The 18,534-nt window shown below is 38.4% G+C and overlaps 1 protein-coding gene and 1 long non-coding RNA gene across 15 annotated transcripts in view; one reads left to right on the forward strand and one right to left on the reverse strand.

Moving 5' to 3' along the window:
* The window catches only part of LOC107998930 (klarsicht protein), a 223,460-nt gene that overhangs the window by 152,565 nt on the left and 52,361 nt on the right, over positions 1-18,534 (reverse strand). For 13 of the 14 annotated variants that reach the window (XM_062083060.1, XM_062083061.1, XM_062083066.1 and 10 more), the window contains 9 exons: positions 11,216-11,467; positions 7,433-7,755; positions 6,569-7,142; positions 5,962-6,371; positions 5,590-5,719; positions 5,019-5,486; positions 4,657-4,827; positions 3,031-3,168; positions 1,541-1,646 (listed from right to left, as the gene is read on the reverse strand). In XM_062083060.1, the coding sequence (XP_061939044.1) occupies positions 1,541-1,646; positions 3,031-3,168; positions 4,657-4,827; positions 5,019-5,486; positions 5,590-5,719; positions 5,962-6,371; positions 6,569-7,142; positions 7,433-7,755; positions 11,216-11,467 (2,572 nt within the window). Of the gene's footprint in view, positions 1-1,540; positions 1,647-3,030; positions 3,169-4,656; positions 4,828-5,018; positions 5,487-5,589; positions 5,720-5,961; positions 6,372-6,568; positions 7,143-7,432; positions 7,756-11,215; positions 11,468-14,481; positions 15,397-18,534 lie in introns of those variants that run through there. The other variant, XM_062083072.1, reaches the window with a different exon arrangement.
* Positions 7,751-17,371, forward strand: LOC133667073 (uncharacterized). The gene is made up of 2 exons (XR_009832200.1): positions 7,751-11,069; positions 16,290-17,371. It is a non-coding gene; the product is annotated as an uncharacterized LOC133667073 (long non-coding RNA).

The following is an 18,534-nucleotide window of genomic DNA, read 5'->3' on the forward strand; positions in this document are numbered from 1 at the left end:
TAATTAGTAAGAAGCCACAACAAAGCAGTGTTTATTATATAATGATTACAATATGAACGGTATACAAAAGTTGTAATCAAAAGGTGAAAATACTCCAATGATTCGTTTACACTCGCAACTGTATTCGTTGCAAAATAAGAAAGGAAAAAATTAATAAGAAAGATAATGTTAATTAAAAATTAAATTATATAAACGACGTTAGAAAAATTATATTCAAAGGAAATTGCGTACAACTTGCGTTTCTTCCGGCAATATTTCCTTTTTTTTTCGAATAAATTACGATTTTTTTCTCTTTTCTTTCGAGCAAGGTAATGATAATAATAGTCATTTTCTTAAAAAAAAAAAAAAAAGAAGAAGAAGAAGAAGAAGAAAGAAAGAAAAAAAAAGAAAAAAATTCATATTATTTAAGCACCTTTAAATTAAATATTTAAATACTGCCTTCCACATGTCTCTGTCACAAAAAAATACGCTTTAAATTACGATATTTAAATTTACGTATAATCATTCATAAAGTTGAATCGAAACAGACATCAAATGTGCAAAAAAAAAATAATTCAGTTATTCAACATGCAAATATGATCATGGCTCATAGTTCAGGCAAATTTACACATGCATTTGTACTTATGTCGAAGTTATAAAAAATATTATTGTAGCATACACATTTCTTTTGTACGCAACTTGAATTGTACTCATTGACTTTTCGAGATCGCGATTGATTTCTTTTTCCGTATATACATTTGAGCAAACGTATCACGATAATTCAAATATATTAGATACATTATGTTACAAATGATTTGATTGTCTTAGTATTTTTTTTTTTTTTTTTTTTTTACAATTTTCATTCAATAATAATTAAATACAAAAATCACAATCGATTACACTTACGATATCATCATTAATTAACATCGTTTCAAATGCATACACTTATCAGGTATGATACATTTTTCGAATATATAAAGTAAAAATGCACATTCGTAAAATACTAATACTCGTATATCAGTCTTTGCGAATGACTTACAAAATTATTTGTACGCGATATTTAATCGAACAATATTATATTAACTGGAGGCAATTTAAAATGTTCAAAGATCAAAATCCACCGGATTTTTCTCTTGGTTAACCACCATTCTTGCAATTATAATAATTTTTCAGATATCTTCCAAATATACTTTCAAGTTTCGTTCATCGTGATTGAATAGTCTGTCTGTTATACGAAGTTTTAAATAATTGCACATTCGATCGTATCTGAATACTGCGAATGCGTCGTTGTAAATTGTATAAATATTTTAAAAAGTTCAATCAACAGAGAAATATTTTCATATGTTGTTCGAACGAAGAACAACTACTCCACTCCTCTCCTTCCATTCCATGGAAATATTAAATTCCAAAAGTGTCGCAGTTGGTATGATAATAAAAAGAGAAAAAAATTAAGAGAGAAGCAAAAACACAAGTCCGCTGAGAGCAGTAACTAATACAGCGGCCATATACGACAGCGAGATAGGAAATGATCGACGGTCAATTTTATTGTTGTTGTACTCACCACGGATTTGCTTGACGTATTTTTCACTTCGGAACGAATTGCTGACAGACTCTAACAACGTGTGCAGACACCGCAGATTTTCTCTACACGTGCACTCGAGTTCCGTCTACAACATAAAAAAAACTTGCTTCAATCCGAAAACAATTCATCTCATGAATCGAACCTTATTTATTGAATTTTCATCACCGTTAAACGATTTAATAAGAATCTTAAAATCTTTGAAAAAGTTAAACAACAATTATCGATCATTCGATTAACGTTTACCGAAGCGTGTGAAAGCAGGAAAGAATGCGAAAGAATATTTATAATAGAATTTGTAATAGAGTTAAATTATAAATAGATTTCAAGAATAGAAAGCCTTAAATACTGCAACTGTACCTTGTAATAAATCTGCATTCAGAAACGGTTCTCACAAAACTCGTATCCTTTTAAGGAGCAACATGGAAGTAGAGGCATAAATATCGGCTTGAATATTTATCATATTTGTACATTGCAAAAGCGACAAGCATAGGATAATAGAACGTGCAAATAAATATTGTTACACAAAAGCTGTTTCGTATCTCGGATCTGTTCGTATCGAAAAATCACCATTATTTGGTACGCGATTCGAACGAACGTATCCCCTTAATGTTTTTATTTCTTTATTCGTAATATTGTTTCTTATATGAATAAATAATAACGATGAAAAATGATGAAAGAATGTATTAAACAAAGAAAAAAAAGGTAAATCAGGTGAACGAACACATAAATAAAACATAAATAGAAAAAGAAAATCTGTTTGTTATTAAAATAATTTCCTTTAATAAAAATAATTTATTTTTACAACATATATATCTATATGTGCGTGTGTATATGTGTGTGTATCATCTATTCACGAATAATAGTTAAAAGGAAAATATATTATTCAATTATCCTATTCTACGTTACTATCACATCAAACGTTTCAAATATAGAAATATAGAAATTACTTATTATACAATATATTAAGCATAGGAACAATAATCTTTAGAAATAAACTGTTAAGTGAAAAATATTTAAAAATCAGCGTTAAAAGAATAAATAAAAAAAAAGAAGAAGAAGAAGAAGAAGAAAAAGAAGAAGAAGAATACAGATAGTTGTTTGGATACATAAGCAATCACAGAAATATTCTTATAATTAATTACGTTTTTAAAAACTTATAATAAACACGAACGACGCATAATCTTACAAATTTAAAATGGAAGCGTAAAAAGCAAAGAGAAGCCCATAAGCAGCAAATATAATCGTATTTTTTGTAGACGCATTACAGAACGCACGCTAAACATATTAGAAAATAGACCATGCAATCGTGTATGCGTACAACAAGAACGCGTACTACAAGAACGCATGCCGTCTATAATCTTATAACAAAAGCGTGAAAGGAACATTTTTATATTTTTTAGTAAATTTTCGCACACTTTGTACAACTTTTGCTTCAAGTACGAAAACAACACCTTTGATAATATACGTACGAAATCTTCTGGCATCGAGCCGTTGTTCGACCTCGAGAACAAATTCTCAGCGAGTGACAATTGACTTTGCGATTTCTCCACTATGTTCCGGATATCATCTACGTCGCTATCGCTATCTTCCGTCGTATCCGTTATTTCCTGTAAACAAATTCCAAATTTTCTTAATCTCTCGTCTTCTCGTTTTTGACTCTTGTAATCGAAACAATCAAATAATTAATTACTTATCTTTGCACAAGTTAATACATTCACGAGGTTAATTTTACTTTGAGATCGTTTCTATGTTCTAATTCTTTCAACGAATGTTAAAAATTCTTTCGAATAGGATAATAATTACGATTGTTGCGGTTTACAAAAGACAGCGCGTAAAAAACATTGAAATCGAGCGAGGAAATTAAATTTTTGTCAGCTCGAAAGGTTAAAATTTCTTTTACGCAGCTATCACGGCTATCTGATTTATTGATCAAGATAAGAATTAATTTCATTGTACATAGAAACGATCCTAATTACGCAATATGTGTATCATACATGAAAATCGATAATTCTAATATATATAAAAAATCTAGTTAAAATAGTTGTATTTTTTTCATCAATAACGTAACAATAATGTTAAATGTTAAATACTTATATTTATTTGATAATAAATATATTGCGAATACATTTTTATACATAGAAAATGTAACTAAAAATTGGACGAAAATAAATGTATAAAATTTTATTGGATACAAGTGTAATTCATCGGAATATCTGTCGTCAAAATCTTGCTCCAAATACCGTCCACGAGACATCTCTGGCAGCGACTGTGTCAGTAATTACTTCGTTTATCCTCGTTAAGAGATCATCATCACAGAGACGCGTTCGTTTCAAAGAAGGCTTGATAAAAGACGAGAGAGAGAAAGAGAAAGAGAGAGAGAGATTCAAACGGAGAAATGCGTTGCGTGAAAGAAAATTTCATTTCAAGATAACATTATGTACGAATGGACTAGAAAGTGCTAACCAATAATCATTACGTTTGAATTATATTCTTGAGATGAAAAGAAAAGAAACTCATGAATAATTCAACTCGTTTCGAATAGCGCGTGCAAAAATGAAAAAAAAAAAAATATATATATATACATAGTTAGAAAATCTAGAGCAAGGTAATAATTCGACTTGAAGTAGCGAGGTAGAAATGAATTTATTGCAAATATCAAAGTGACTTTATCGTTGAACAAATTAAAATTAAAACTTTTATTTACTGCGGTAGAATTACATTCATCCTACAACAATACGAACGACAAAAATCAATTTATTCTTTTTTATAAAACGCCATATGAAATTGTTGTCGAAAAAAATTTGCAAGCATTAATAATTGAAAAATAAAACGATAGATCGCATTAAATTAATCGATCTCACTAATAAAACGAACACTCGGTGTTGTAATAATACAAATTGGCATTCTATTTCTATTTTTGATGCAATATCACCATGATAGATACCCATATCTATTTTGATTGTACAAATATTGATCTATATGCGATTCATATGTCTACAAGATAAGGGAAATCCGTGTGCAAAGATATAGCAGTTGCAATGTCACAGAAAAAATATGGACACTTGATCAAGAAGGAATAATAGAATGGAACGTACATGATGCATACGACTTCTAGGCAGTGGAGAGCTAGCGGCTATTGCGCTCATACTGGAGGCACAATCGGACTGACTATCAAGAAAGTTTCGATAATCGTCCCCAAAGTCCAATAATCTTCGTGCCGTTTCTATATCCGGTGCTTCGCTGTACGGCTCGCTCATATATTTCTCCTGTATCAAAAAGACACATATTTAAGAATAAACGTGCGATCTACGTCGATATTTCGAATCGATCCTCAAAAAATGATTAATTAACAAAAAACAAAAATCTGTTCCACAGAAGGAGAGAGGAGAACAACGTAGCACAACGCACCAACTGCTACTTCGTTAAAAAGAAAATGGAAAAGAATACGAATAATTACCTGATAATTGTCCCAAGCTTGCTCGGAGAACGAGTTGTTGCCAAGACTGTTCATCTCGATATCGCTATCCATGTTGAGCTGCTGATTGCACAGCTCCTTGTTGTTGAGCACGGTGTCGAGCAGATTGTCGTCGAAGGGGAAGCAGCCGCGCGTGCGATTACGTTGCTCCTCGCCCTCTGTCTCGGACGTGGAAGCCACCGAAGTACAGCAGGGTAACCTGAACGGTGGTGTCGGGTCGCTGACGATCGTCCTTTCCGCGGAGAGTTGCTGGTGGGCGGTGCACCCGGAGAACGAGCCGGACTTCACGAGGGTGGTCAAACGGCCGTGACAGTCTCTCGAAATAGTGCGCATCGCGCGGTTCCCGCTCACCTTTCGGGGTGATCGTTGCTGGTTCGACGAGCTCCCGTCGCTTCCCGCGGAATGATTCGCGGCGTTCACACCTTCCAAGCTGGAGTCGCTCTTACGACCCTGAACGAGCAATTTGGAAACTCGTTACAACAGATCGATCCGTTGCGCGATTGCGATTTCGATTCGTGAGAAGAAAACGAAATGGGACGAGACGAGATCTTACCAGATTCTTCTTGCGCAACCTGCTCTTCTTCCTTCGCAACGAGCTGTTTCGAACCATGCGGCCGTCGTGGCAAATGATCGATTCCTCCAGCAACGTGGACGTTGAATTGTTGAACGATTTCCGTGATCCTCTGTAATTTAAACACGGCCGAGTTGAGATGTCCGGGGAGAGAGAGAGAGGAGGCAATCGGAAGCTTGTCGGCACGCGATGGATTTGAATAATGCCGAAACGAAATGATTCTTACATATATATATTTTTCTACAAAAGCTCTTCACCTCTTAGCAAGGATTATCGCGAATATGTCGAAAACGAACGAAATGGAGGAAAGTATTAGATGAAAAGAAAGATATTAAAAAAGATGATTGGACTCACGTCGCATCGAGGGACACGGACTTGGTCGGCGGAGTGGCGATTAGCTGATGCAACGCCGTCTCGCTGATGGAGAACTGGGAGATCGGGTCGTTGGTCTGATTCAAATTGGAGTTGTTGCCGATCTGCGAGATGCAGGAGACGCTCCACGGCCTGGGCCCGTTCGTCTTCTGCTTGGAGCGCATCACTACCTTCGGCGTGGCCGCGTCCACCAGCATCGGATGGCCCTCGTTCACCGGTGTCCTCTCCGGGTCGTCGAATATCTCCTGCGACACGGACGTGCAACCGAGCGCTCCCTCGAATCTTCGATACGTGGCCACGCTGCTCTGCAGATCCTCGGACGAGACCGACTGCCTCTCCACGTCGGAATCTTCCGTCGTGTACTCGCCGCTCGCATCGCAGCTATCCAACGGCTGCAATTCCCGTTCATTGCCATTGTTACGAAACGTTATAATCGCCCCCTCCTCCGGATCTCGTTACACGAATGGCGCGCACGTTGGTCGGAATAATTACGCTTCGTGCGGCTGGCAGAAGCGGAGGAAGGTGCGCCCGATTCGATCGGAGGAGAGACGAAGGTTTTAGAAAAAGGAGGGAAAGAAAATGACGTTACCTGCAACGTGGATCGTCCCTCGTGGCCCCGCACGTTGTTCAATTTCAACCATTCCTTGATCCTCGCGTACTTGGCCCTGTGATTATTCGTGATACTGCTGCCCTTGTCGTCGAGAATGAGCTGAGAGAAGGTCCTCGGGGCGCCGTTTCGCCTCTCCTCCCCGACCAATTTCTCCACCTCCTTGATAAGCCTCTGTATCCTCGTCTTGTCGTTTCTCGTTTCGTCGTCGCTGTCCTTCTCCCGTTGAGAGGACGCGTCGGTTTCGTTTGAAGTCTCGTCGACACCCTCCGAGACGTCTTTGCGCGTCTCTTTGACAGGCTTCATTTCGCTCGTTTTCGCGATATCCACGGTTGGCCGGGGTTCGGGGCTCTCGCCCTCGCCGAAGTCGAGGCGCACCAACACGTTCGTTTTACGTTGCTCGCTCGTCACGTTGTTGTTGCCACGCGACGACGTGTACGTCCACTCCTCCTCGGACGAGTCCTCGACCACGATCCCCGCCTCTTCGTTCTGCTCGGAGTCGGTGTCCAGGTGGCAGAAGTAAAAGGTCGCGTAATTCTTCGATTTTCTGTCCGATCTAATAAACGAAACGGTTCGGTCAAATCGCGGATCGGGGGCTATCTTGCGAACAACGAAAACGAAAGCTGTTTCCTTTGGTGAGATAAAAATTTCACCCTGAAACGGTTTTATACCAATATACGTGAATATTACCGTCTGCAACTTTGGGAAAGTTCACGAGCAGACGATGAAACGATAAGTCGATCGAACGAGATCCGAATACGAATTATAATTCGAACTATCGTCAGGTGGATATATTATCCAAACAAAGCCGGGCGCGTGATAAAATGCCGATAAGGAGAGTCTTACGTGTTAAAAGATGCGACCTCCTCGGTCGTTCTTCGACGTTTAACCGGCTCGTTGGCGGCTAAATTGCCGTTCGGCTGTTCCACGTTCCCGGATTGACCGTCGATCTGATCGCAGCTCTCCACGATGGCCGTCGAATTCGTCAACGGGACGGTGTCCGGTATAGGTGGCATATCGTATTCCTCGTCCTCTGTAACCGCGTCCTCCTCGATGTCACCCTCTTCGGCCTGGTCCACCGACGCGCACGAGATTCGATTAATTTCTTGGGGATTCTCCACTCCCTCTCCGGACTTTATGTCCATCACACACAGCTGGCACAGTTCATCCTGCAATCGTCAACCATTCATTCCCCACCCCCGATCCTTTTCTCGCTCGGAAAACGGACAATAAGTTTCTTTTCCTTTTTTCAAAAAGAGGAAGAGGAAATAGTCGAAATGGAAATAGAAACTCGTTGTTTGCGCAACACGCGACGAGTGCGTGCGTGCGTGCGTCTGTTCGAATGCGGCTATCATCGAGTATCTCGCGCTCGTACCATCACTGTTCCGCGACTGAACGTGCGGTTGGCGCTCATAGATTATCGCGATTATTTTCCACAAGATAAGAAGTTAATTATCGATCAACCCGCTGATTGACTACGATACTGCGCGTAAAATATCGCGTAGCGACGTACGTGCGTTCCTCGCCATCGATCGTCAAATTTTTCTCTGTCGAAATATATATATAATAACAAAAAGAAACGTGTACGATTCGCAAGTTTAAAGGCGTGGCTCGTTCGCCGGATTTCTTTCCACTCCGCTCGAGTATGCGAACGCTATTCCGCTAGTTATTATTTGTTGCTCGACAAAACGGATTCTTTCTCGTGCTGCATAAAATCGGCCGTGATGCAACCGTGAAAATTTCACGCTTCGAGGTGTTTTGCCTCGATCGATTCGTTCGTAACGCGCTTTCGTTCGCTTCGATTTTATTCGTACTCGGCAAAAGGAAGGAAAGGCGGTTTCGATCGATCTGGGTGAACAACATTATCATTCGCTATTGAGCGCATCTTTTCGAGTCCAGTAATCAAGTTATTTTTACGTTTACGATGAATCGAATTCGATTGGATGTATCTTAGTCAAAATCTTATCGCGAGATATTGATAAAAATACGACTTCTTTTTCTTTCAAACGATGTTTAAAAATAGAGATCTAATTGATCGTTCGAGATCGAGTCTCGCTCAGACGATCGAGGAAAATGAAGATAAAATACGTGAGCGGGTTTTGGTATTCACGTACTCGCTTGAGACCAGGCTCAAGAAGGGTCGACACAATGCAAGCACGTTCCTCCGATGTCACGTACGCGTAATTACGCGTCAGTTTCAATTTTTATTTTATTTCGCCTGGTGAATATTTCAAAAGGTAAAAGGCTCCTCGTGCACTTTCTCCCGTTGAGTTCTCATTCCGCTCGAGCAGAGCAACGCGCTTCGAACGAGAAAAATTTTCGAGCTTACTCCAACGAAGAAAAAAAAAAGAAGAAAAAGAAGAAGGAGAAACAGAAACTGGAATAAAAAAAAAAGAAAGATTCTCTCGTGTACTCTACAAAACAAGTCTTCGCGTAAACTTTCATCCGCTCGTTCAAAAAATTTCAATAATAATGGAAGTCAGTTTTCGTGTCAAGATATTCTGTCAACCGAAAGCCTCAGTTAAAAAGAGACGAATACGAAACGATGAATCGTCTCAGATTCGAATCGAAAGTTTAATTGATGTAACTCGAAAACGAAAGAAAAAAAAACTCGTCGTAAATCAATTTCATTCAACAAGTTAACAACAAAGAGATGGTATGAAAGGAAAGATATAGCGTTGTCAATAAATGGATAAAAAAAATATTAATTTCGAGTGGAAAATGATCGATAATAAAAAAAAAAAAGAAGAAAAGGAATATTGAAATTTTTCAATAGATTGTTCGACAGTTAATTCGAAATTGAAAAAAAAAGACAATCGTAGAAGATAATCGCTCCTCCGTCGTAAAAATTTCAATAAATCTAAAAAGGATAAGTTTCGACAAAGGGGAACGATAATTCGAACGTGGATCCACTCTCGAGAGATTAATTCATCGTCTTATAAATCAATTTCACTTACGAACAAAGAGATGAAACGAAATGAACGTCGTGGAACCGCGCGCGTTCCGCGCCACGCACGCATAATAATCACGTTGCGGTTGTTGTTGTTGTTGTTGTTGCTGTTTGCGTCGTTATATATACATCGCGAACGATAGATCATTCACACTGGTAACGCACGTGTACGCTCTTGATGCACACCGTTGATGCTATCGACGACGGCCGAGGGAACAACCTCGTTTTCGTCCAATTCGATTTCACGCTGCAACTTTCCCCTTAACCCTTTCGAGACGAATTTTTTCCTCTTAATTCGATCAAAATTAAATTCGACTCGAGAATTTCACTTGTTCCACAATTATCGAGTAAACGACCACGATATATTTACTCGATGTATAACAATGGCGAATAACAATATCGGAATGAAAATTAAAAAAAAAAAAAAAAAGGAAAGAGTGATTTGAACGGACAAAGACAAAGAGTTTGCGGGAATATTGAAAGGTATCGGAGGATCACTTTTGTTCGCTCTGGAAAGAGACAATGGACGTTAATAACGATCATCTGCACGAGATGATAGGTAGATTGTTTGGGATAGGGATGTTTTGTAGTTTCGATATAAAGAAGGAATTTTCGAGCGTTTAGAAAGTGACTTGGCAAGGGAAAATAACGATTCGTGGAAAACGAAAGTTCGATACTGTTGCATCTTTCCAGCCAATTAGGATTATTATTTAATTTTCTCTCTTGATTTCGATCGTTCGAAATATACTCGAAAGAGAAGAGCATCGAAGAACAAACCGGGGGAAAGTTGCCATTTTCTCTTTTATTTTCGAAACGATGATAAATAATACACGATGATTTTGAAATTATTCACCATATTTGAAAGAGTCAAAGTACACACGGAAGAAGATAGAAATATTTAGCGAGAAAACTCTGAGTCACAGAGTTAATAAAGATCGATGAAACGTGCTCTCGATTTCGTTCGATTCAACGATATAACGCATGCTCGAGGAATGCAAAACGGTGGTCGAAACGAAACAATGGCCGTTAACTAATAAGGATCAAGTTCACTCGCGCTCAAGTCAGGTGTCGTCCATCCTCGAATAACGACAAACAGTCTTCCAAACTGACTCGATATTCTTAGGAAACCACGTCGAAAAAGGAATTCATCCAAGATCGATATTTCAACTTACTCAACGCGTTATCGATTACTCCTTTCGATAAGTAAAATTCGAGAAAGAAAGAAAAAAAAGAATTATTCCCAATGGAATGTAAATTAATCACTGAAGGAGAGTAGCACCATAATTTCAACTACGACTCAAAAATGTTCTCGACGACGAGTCCATCCAACCAATCCACGAATCCATCCTCGTTAACGTTATCCCACAAGTGTGCACGCACAACACACGCGCGCGCGTCAATCGTCAAAGCAGTTGCACGCTAATCAAGCAAACTTCCTCCCAACGACGCGTGCTCCATTGTTCTTTGGAGGAACAGTTTGGGAAACGTTGCCATACCGGTTCCACGACCACTTCGTTACTACCAACGACCCAGGTAAGTAACCCAGCTATAATCCACCGCTGCGAGAAGAAGAAGAAGAAGAAGAAAAGGAAGAGGAGGAGGAGGAGGAGGAGGAGCGGAAAGAAAGGAGAAAGAAAAAGAAAAGAAAAGGCAGTGATAAATGATTTTCGTGCACGAACCTCGAAATAGGATCCATCGCCGATCGATCGATTCTCGGAAAAGGCGTCCGTATCGGAGAGGTCCGCTCTGCTCGCGGCTTGATCCTCGTAGTATCGCGATCTCGTGGCTCTGTGGCGTTTCGAGCGAGTCGAACGGGCCGACTGACCCGGGGATTCCCTTCCAGAACCCCGTGAATGTCTGCGGCTGAGTCGAGGCTGCTTCGTGACTGGCTCCTCGTCGCTGTCGCTACTGCAGCTGTAAGGCACCAAGTTCTGCAACAGAAACGGCCGAATCGTTTCATCTGATTATCTCTCTCTCGGGATCGGCCGCCACCACGCCTCTCCCCCTCCCCCTCCCCCACGCTTCGCCATCGAGACGCGTACGTTTCGAATTGCACGTTTTGTCGCGCCAAGCCTTCCTTTCCTTTCAAATTCGGAATCGAGCGTTTAGAGAGCCGACCACTTTTGACGCCCTTGCTTTTCGATCGCCTAGAATTTATCGTTTTCGCGAAACCAACTTTCGTCGAAATTGGGAACCGTCGAGGATCCGCGAGGAGTGACGTTGAAACGTCTGTCTTTCGAGGGCGAGGAGCAAAAATCGGAGAGTGTTGTGAAGGAGAATGTCCACAAAGCGCAATTTTTCGACTAATTTTACTCTGGCGCCGTTCCAACTACGAGTTTTATGTGAATAAAACGTCGTTTCCTGCTTTTATACTCACTCCCTCGAGAAAATTTAAACAGGCTTCGAATTTTGCTGGAACGAGCAGAAATTTCTGTCGAGGTCGCGCGTTGAATCGGCAAGAAAAGAAGGAAAATTCTCTCCCTCTCTTTCTCTCTCTCTCAAATCACGAATGTTAATCGATACTCGATTTCCATTATCCTCGTTTCAAGAGCACAAGCGCGATCGATCCTTTTCGAATCGTATCGAAATCACGGTTTAAATCGAAGACGAAAAGATGCGCGGCAACGGCATGCATCGCGACACAACGTGACTAACGAAAAGACGTTCGATGGACGCGAGTGATACGATGTATATAAAGAAGAAACGCGTGTGTATCGTACGAATAAATGCAAGATTAATGGCCGATTTCACCGCGGTTCGACTAAATTTAGAAACCTGTGATTTATGGGACTAACCTCCTGGATACACCTCCTTCTACCTTATTGTCGTCGTATCAATTAAACGCATGCGTTAATCGGACGAGGGCATTCCAACTAGATTTCCACGTGCGTCTTTAAAAGAGTTATTTCCCTTTTTCTTTTCCAATCAATTTTGAATATCCTTTGCAATGCGAAGGTTTTGTAATTTGTTTGTTTCTTCATGATAATCTTTTAATGCTCTCTGAACGTTAATTAACAATTTAAGGATACTTAAAGCGTTATTTTTATCACCAGATCTTGTGTAGTAAAGTTATAGGTGGAATAAAATGATAAAAACGATGATAAAGGGTTAATTTAATTGCTGGTCAAAAAGCAGAGTGAAAGGCGTAACAGAGAAATATCTCGATGGTAATCGTTACATCTCGTTTAGATAGCTAAACCTAGCTTACGAAAGACCACACAATTTTCATCGAATTCATCAACTTTCTACGATCTAGATTCGAAAAAAAAAGTAAATAAATAAATAAAAAGAGCACGCCTCCATTGTCTCGAATAGTAAAATATCGAATAAAAGAAAAAGAGGTGCAATTCGAGCGAAATATTATTAGTTATTTAGGAGTGAAATTTGAAATAATTGTTACAAATAATTTTAATTCAATTTTTAATGTATATGTGTATGTATATATTTATTAATTTCAATAATTTTTAATGTTAACAACCTATTGGATTCTATTATTTCTTCTAATAGATAAGTTAAATACAAATTTTTGATAAGAAATGAACGTAATAAAATAATCGGAACTTTTTGTCGATTTTTATTTTATTTTAACGCAGAAGAATTCTGCAAAGTGAACAAAGTACTTTAGAGGACAAATTACTGTACGATAACAACGTGACTACGATACGATAAATTATATTTTTTTTTTTTACCATTTTCAATCGCAGATAAAATAAAACACGGAATGAAACATTAGAAAATGTTGATTCGATAACAACTTCTTTACTCATGATTTATCTTGCTCAGATAAATTTGTGAAAAAGAAAAATAGATAATACGTCATAATTTTTGCTTTAACCTTCTTGTTTTAAAAATAAAATAGAATACTACAAAAGATACTACACTTTCTCGAATCGAAAATTTTTATTAGCCAAATAATTTAAAAAAAAAAATAATAATAATCTGCAAAATTAAACTACGCATCCATCGATGAATAAATATCAAAGGAACTCACCTCTTTGAAAAATTTATCGAATTTTAATTAAAAATTGTCAAAAAAATTCGTTTTCGATTCGTCCAATCGAAAAATAACCTAAGAGGACGAAATATCGATATTGGAAGGAAAACGCGTAACATTTAACAAGAACACTATTCACGATAATAAAAAAAAAATAAAACACGATTGAAAAAGCAAATTCACAATTATCGAGCTTCGTTGGAATTTCGCACGATGTGATGCGATGTGCCTAACTTCACGTTTTATTCAGGATCTATTAGAAACTCCTAAAAAAAAAAAAAAAATAAACGAAAAAGATGGCCTCCGCAAAAGAGAAAGTCAAGAATACACATACGTGGTGCAATTCCGTAACAAAAGGCCGAGAAAAGCCACAACCGTTAATCAACGACCGCTAGAGCTCGTCAAAAGTTTTGGGCAACCGGCAATTCCATCTGAATCGCTCCGTGACCCCTTTCGAGACTTCATATTATCCTTACTTTCTTCGCGAATCTTTTCCCCCCGGCGATAATTTCGAGAAAAACGAAGAGAGATTTGAGAAAAAATTTTCAAACATACGTTCGATACTCAACGTACGGCACGAAAAAAAAAGAAACATATAAAAAATTCATTGTCCAATTCTAACGAATTCAAATTTCGATCGATCAATCAATACACTCCGAAAGAAGTTTTTTACACACCAAATCTTGAAAATTGAATTCCTAATCAATTTTAAAATCCGTTCGAAAATTTCGCACGACACGACTCGAGAAAGCTTGCTATATCTACAAATACGAGTGTCGAAAATCGATTAATAATCCACGCGCTTTTGCGCAATCCTTTTCTCGCCTTCGAGTTTCTAAGAATCTAATCAGACTGTACCCGTGTTGTAAATAAAGTTCAGCGGGATCAGCGGCCCATAACGATATGCTCTCAATATACGTGTATACAAACGCGGAAAAATAAATCACTCACTCTCGTTTCGATCATTTTGATTACTCTTTTTTTCCAAACTGGTCGACATTTACGACCGATTTTTCGAAATTTGTCGTAGGATCGTGAGCTCACCGCTCTGCGTTTCTCGGAAGACTGACGCCGTCGATCGACGACGCTTCCCTTCGACGACACGACTAACTACTACTACTACACCACTACTACCTGAACGCGTTTCGAGGCCGTGCTACCTGACCGTAACTCCAACGTAATTAAAATCCCTCGGTGGACGGGTACCAGGTAAGGGGAGATTAAAAGTTTTCAGAATTTTTCCGTAGGATCGGAGCGATGGTGTTATAGGGAGGCGGGGAGTGGAGAAGGAAGGGAATAAGCATACGACTTGACTAATAATTGAACGACAGTGATGATAATTAAATGGTAATAATAATGTACGAGACTTAGCTAATAAGAATTTTTGAAACGTTAAGAATATTCCAAAGAATATTCTTATCGTATCGTATTTAATTTTTTCCCCCTTACGATCCTTATTTTTTTTAATTTCTGCGGACTTTTAATTTCAATCGTTAAACGAATGTTCTCTAGCGTTTCTACAGTTTTAAAATTGACATTTCGTATGTTTTATCGATATGTTGATCATTTTTAAAAACACCAGCGATTTTCCAAGCGATTTTAAATATTCGAGCTCGCAAATTATAATGAGAATTTTTTGAAACGTAAATAAGCATCTTCTGAGAGAAGGTACAACAACAGTAACAAAAATAAGACGAGATATTATCTGTCTTAGAGACAATTAAAAATAATTTTCGAGACAATTGCGATCCACTAACTCTAAAAATATATTATAGTTATTAAGCGTATTATTTACAGAATCTTTGATTTATTGGCTATTTAAAAACATTTAAAATTATGAAAGAATCATCGAAATAAATTCATAAAACCTTTTTGCTGGAACCGTGCACAATTTTTCGTCAAAATTTTTTCGAAAAAGTTATTCACCGATTTTATAATCGTTAAGGAAACGTAATGAAGATACACAGTGTACAAAAAAAAAGAAACGTATGGACAGAAGAAAAAAAAAAACTTGGTTATTTTTCACGGTGGCGGTTTCACCGTGAAAAAGTAGCCATGCGAGTAACCGTTTATCTCTGTTGGTTAATCTTTTGACACGAACGGTGTTGTCGCTCCCTTTCCCGGTGCCTTCGAAAAGGCGAAAGTGGAAGTTCTAAATAGCGACGAACAAGGTGTAGTTCATGGCCGAACTGGCCATTCGACGGAAATTTATTCGAGTTTATGACGCGTCGTACGTTGCTGGACTTAGAAATATTGCGAGATATTCGTGGCTCGAGTTTTCTCGTACGAACATTCCGTTCAGAAAAATATCATTGCTCTCCTTTCTTTAAAAATATCAAATCAAAAATTTGCTCGCGCACAGAATTTCGTTACGAATTTTGTTACTTTCTTTTTTCGTTCGAAAGTGGAAACAAGAATTACGATGGAATGGAAGGTGCATCGAGCCACCATTGAGAGACGATCGTTCACCCTAGGAACGTCTCACGATGCGAACAGTACGTCCATTATGAAAAGTTTGTTGAACGTTACCTGAACCTGACAGTTATAGAAGATACACCTATTGTAATATAAAACAAGGCTTTCGGTATCTCGACCCATCGAAAATTAACAATGAGAAACTGCTTGAAAACGAAAAGGCTTTTCTTCTTCCTCTCTTCTCTACGGAACTATGGATTTTTCTCTTGATCCTCGACCACCCGAACGAGCTATCCTAGTTGAAATTCGATGATAATAACGTTTTTTAATATTTATTTTTATAGATTATCGCAAATGATCGGAAATAATTTCTCAACTACCGATCTTACCTGGATGGAAGAACAATTTTCAATGGGAACGAAGAGAGACAAGGCGCGGGGAATTGATTCGAGAAATGCAAGAGGGAGAAAAAAGTGGGAGGAACTGTAAACATGGCGTTAAGATAAGCGATACATTTAAGACTATATTCGTGGACAAACATTTATATAATGTAAGAAGAAAGGGGGAGGGAGGGAAAGAAAAAAAAAGACAAACGTCTGTCGAGGATTATAGCGTATAAGCGGTAATACAGAGAGGACTGTAGTGGCGATCGTTAGACTTGCAAATAAGTAACCACGCGATGGTTAAACGCTGCAATTTAATATCCCTGTATTTCCCTTGGAGAGGTTAAATATATGCAGACACACTGGAGTAGATATGCTCCATTATGCGGCTCCCCTGCACGGACTTTCCATTCGATTCGAGAGAAACGAAAAGGAGGGATACAGAAGAAAAAAAAAAAAATTGGAAACGCGGATGAAATTCATTGGGATTTTTTCATTTGGCGCGGGATAATTTTTATCCTCCATTCGAATGAAAAGAGAACATGAACGCACGAGAGACACGCGAATTCGAAATATGGTGATTATGAATTGAATATGTTATTTTATTCGAAGGGGAATAAAGGGATTGGAGACGAGGGACGTGTGAAATTGAAACCATGAATTTCGTTGCGTTTGTTTCAACCTCCAATTTAATTCGAGAGAAGTAAAACGAGAGACGGGAAAGAAAATCCAAAAAGAAAATAGCGATAGAGATACCATAAATTTAGTTGTTTAATTAAAATTGTACGTTATTACGAGTTAAAAACATCTTATTATACTTTAAACGAGTATATTATACAGTTTAAACTAAATCTCGGTAGCGCTGCTGGACTCTTAATGGAAGTACAACAGAGGCTTCATAAAGGCTCAAATAAAATCTCTAATCGCATCCAATTAGGATGTTTTAAGTATTAATAATTCTGATTACTATATTTAGCTCAATTTAGACAAATAACAATTTATGAATTCCATTACACATTAATAAACTCAATTGAAACGCATAATTTTGAATTATTACCTCGAATTTACCGAGAACAAATAACGAGAAAAGAAAGAAAAAAAAAAAAAAGATTCGGATGGGAAACGAGTGAATCGAAAGAAGAAAAAAGGGACGAGAAAGCAAGAATAAACGTAGATAAAAAATTCCGTATATAATCGCGGAACGATAAACGATTTAAGATACGTCACGGTGCAGTTTGTTAATTAATTGGAGCAAGAATCGATGACAATTAAAGAAGGTTGGAACCACTTTCTTCTACGGAGGAGGGCGACGGCTACAGAGGATCCCGAGGCTGTCTCGAATCGAAGAGAAGATCGTCACTCCTACGTTCGCACGCTTTCCTCTTCGGATCGGAACGAGCAACTTATACGGTTGACGTCGTGTTAAATAAGCACGAGCAGGAATTTACGGTCGTTTTGTAAATTACTCGATCAACCGGGCGTGCAAATCATTGGGGAACACGAAAACATGCTGGTTCGAATGGGTTGAGTTATCGTGGACTAGGCTCGAGCTCCTTGGGAATATCGTGAACTGGTCACGCGACCAACGATCAAAAGCGTATGCAAAACGAGAAATTCTGTTCCTGGAGTGTCGCTTGGATAATGCGTGGTGAACACGTGGGGGCCGCCACCGCTTTCACGAAACCGAAGATAAACTTTCGCGAATTATTACCAGAAAAATTGGCGGAAGAAGAAAAAAACGCGAAGATCGTTTTAAGATAAATTCGGAAACGGTTTTAGAGGGGAGGGAAAATACAATAATTTCCTAATTGTATCTTGAGCCTTGTTAACAAGATTTATCAACAATGCATCGACATCGATTTCCACTAGTGAAAATTGTTCCACAGTGAAAACGACGATTTATGATTGGCCTCTGCACCAACGTCGATTAATAACAATATTCTACGCGATTCGTGACACGAATACAAGCTCGATAACGTGATATATTACCCTTTTTCCCCTTTTCGAAAGACGAAACAACTTGAGAAGGAATTTAATACGCAGTTCCAACGAATCGCGTGATGTTGGTCACATTGAGATTTATTCTTTCGTTTCAATTCTATTGTGAATTCGGGATCAATATTTTGAATCGTGACGATTATAAAAGATTCCTACGTATGGCTGAAGATTTATGGCGTTTTTTCCGCAATTCATTTTTTCATCTATC

Source organism: Apis cerana, linkage group LG12 (assembly GCF_029169275.1).
Source record: "Apis cerana isolate GH-2021 linkage group LG12, AcerK_1.0, whole genome shotgun sequence".
Taxonomy (NCBI): Eukaryota; Metazoa; Arthropoda; class Insecta; order Hymenoptera; family Apidae; genus Apis; species Apis cerana.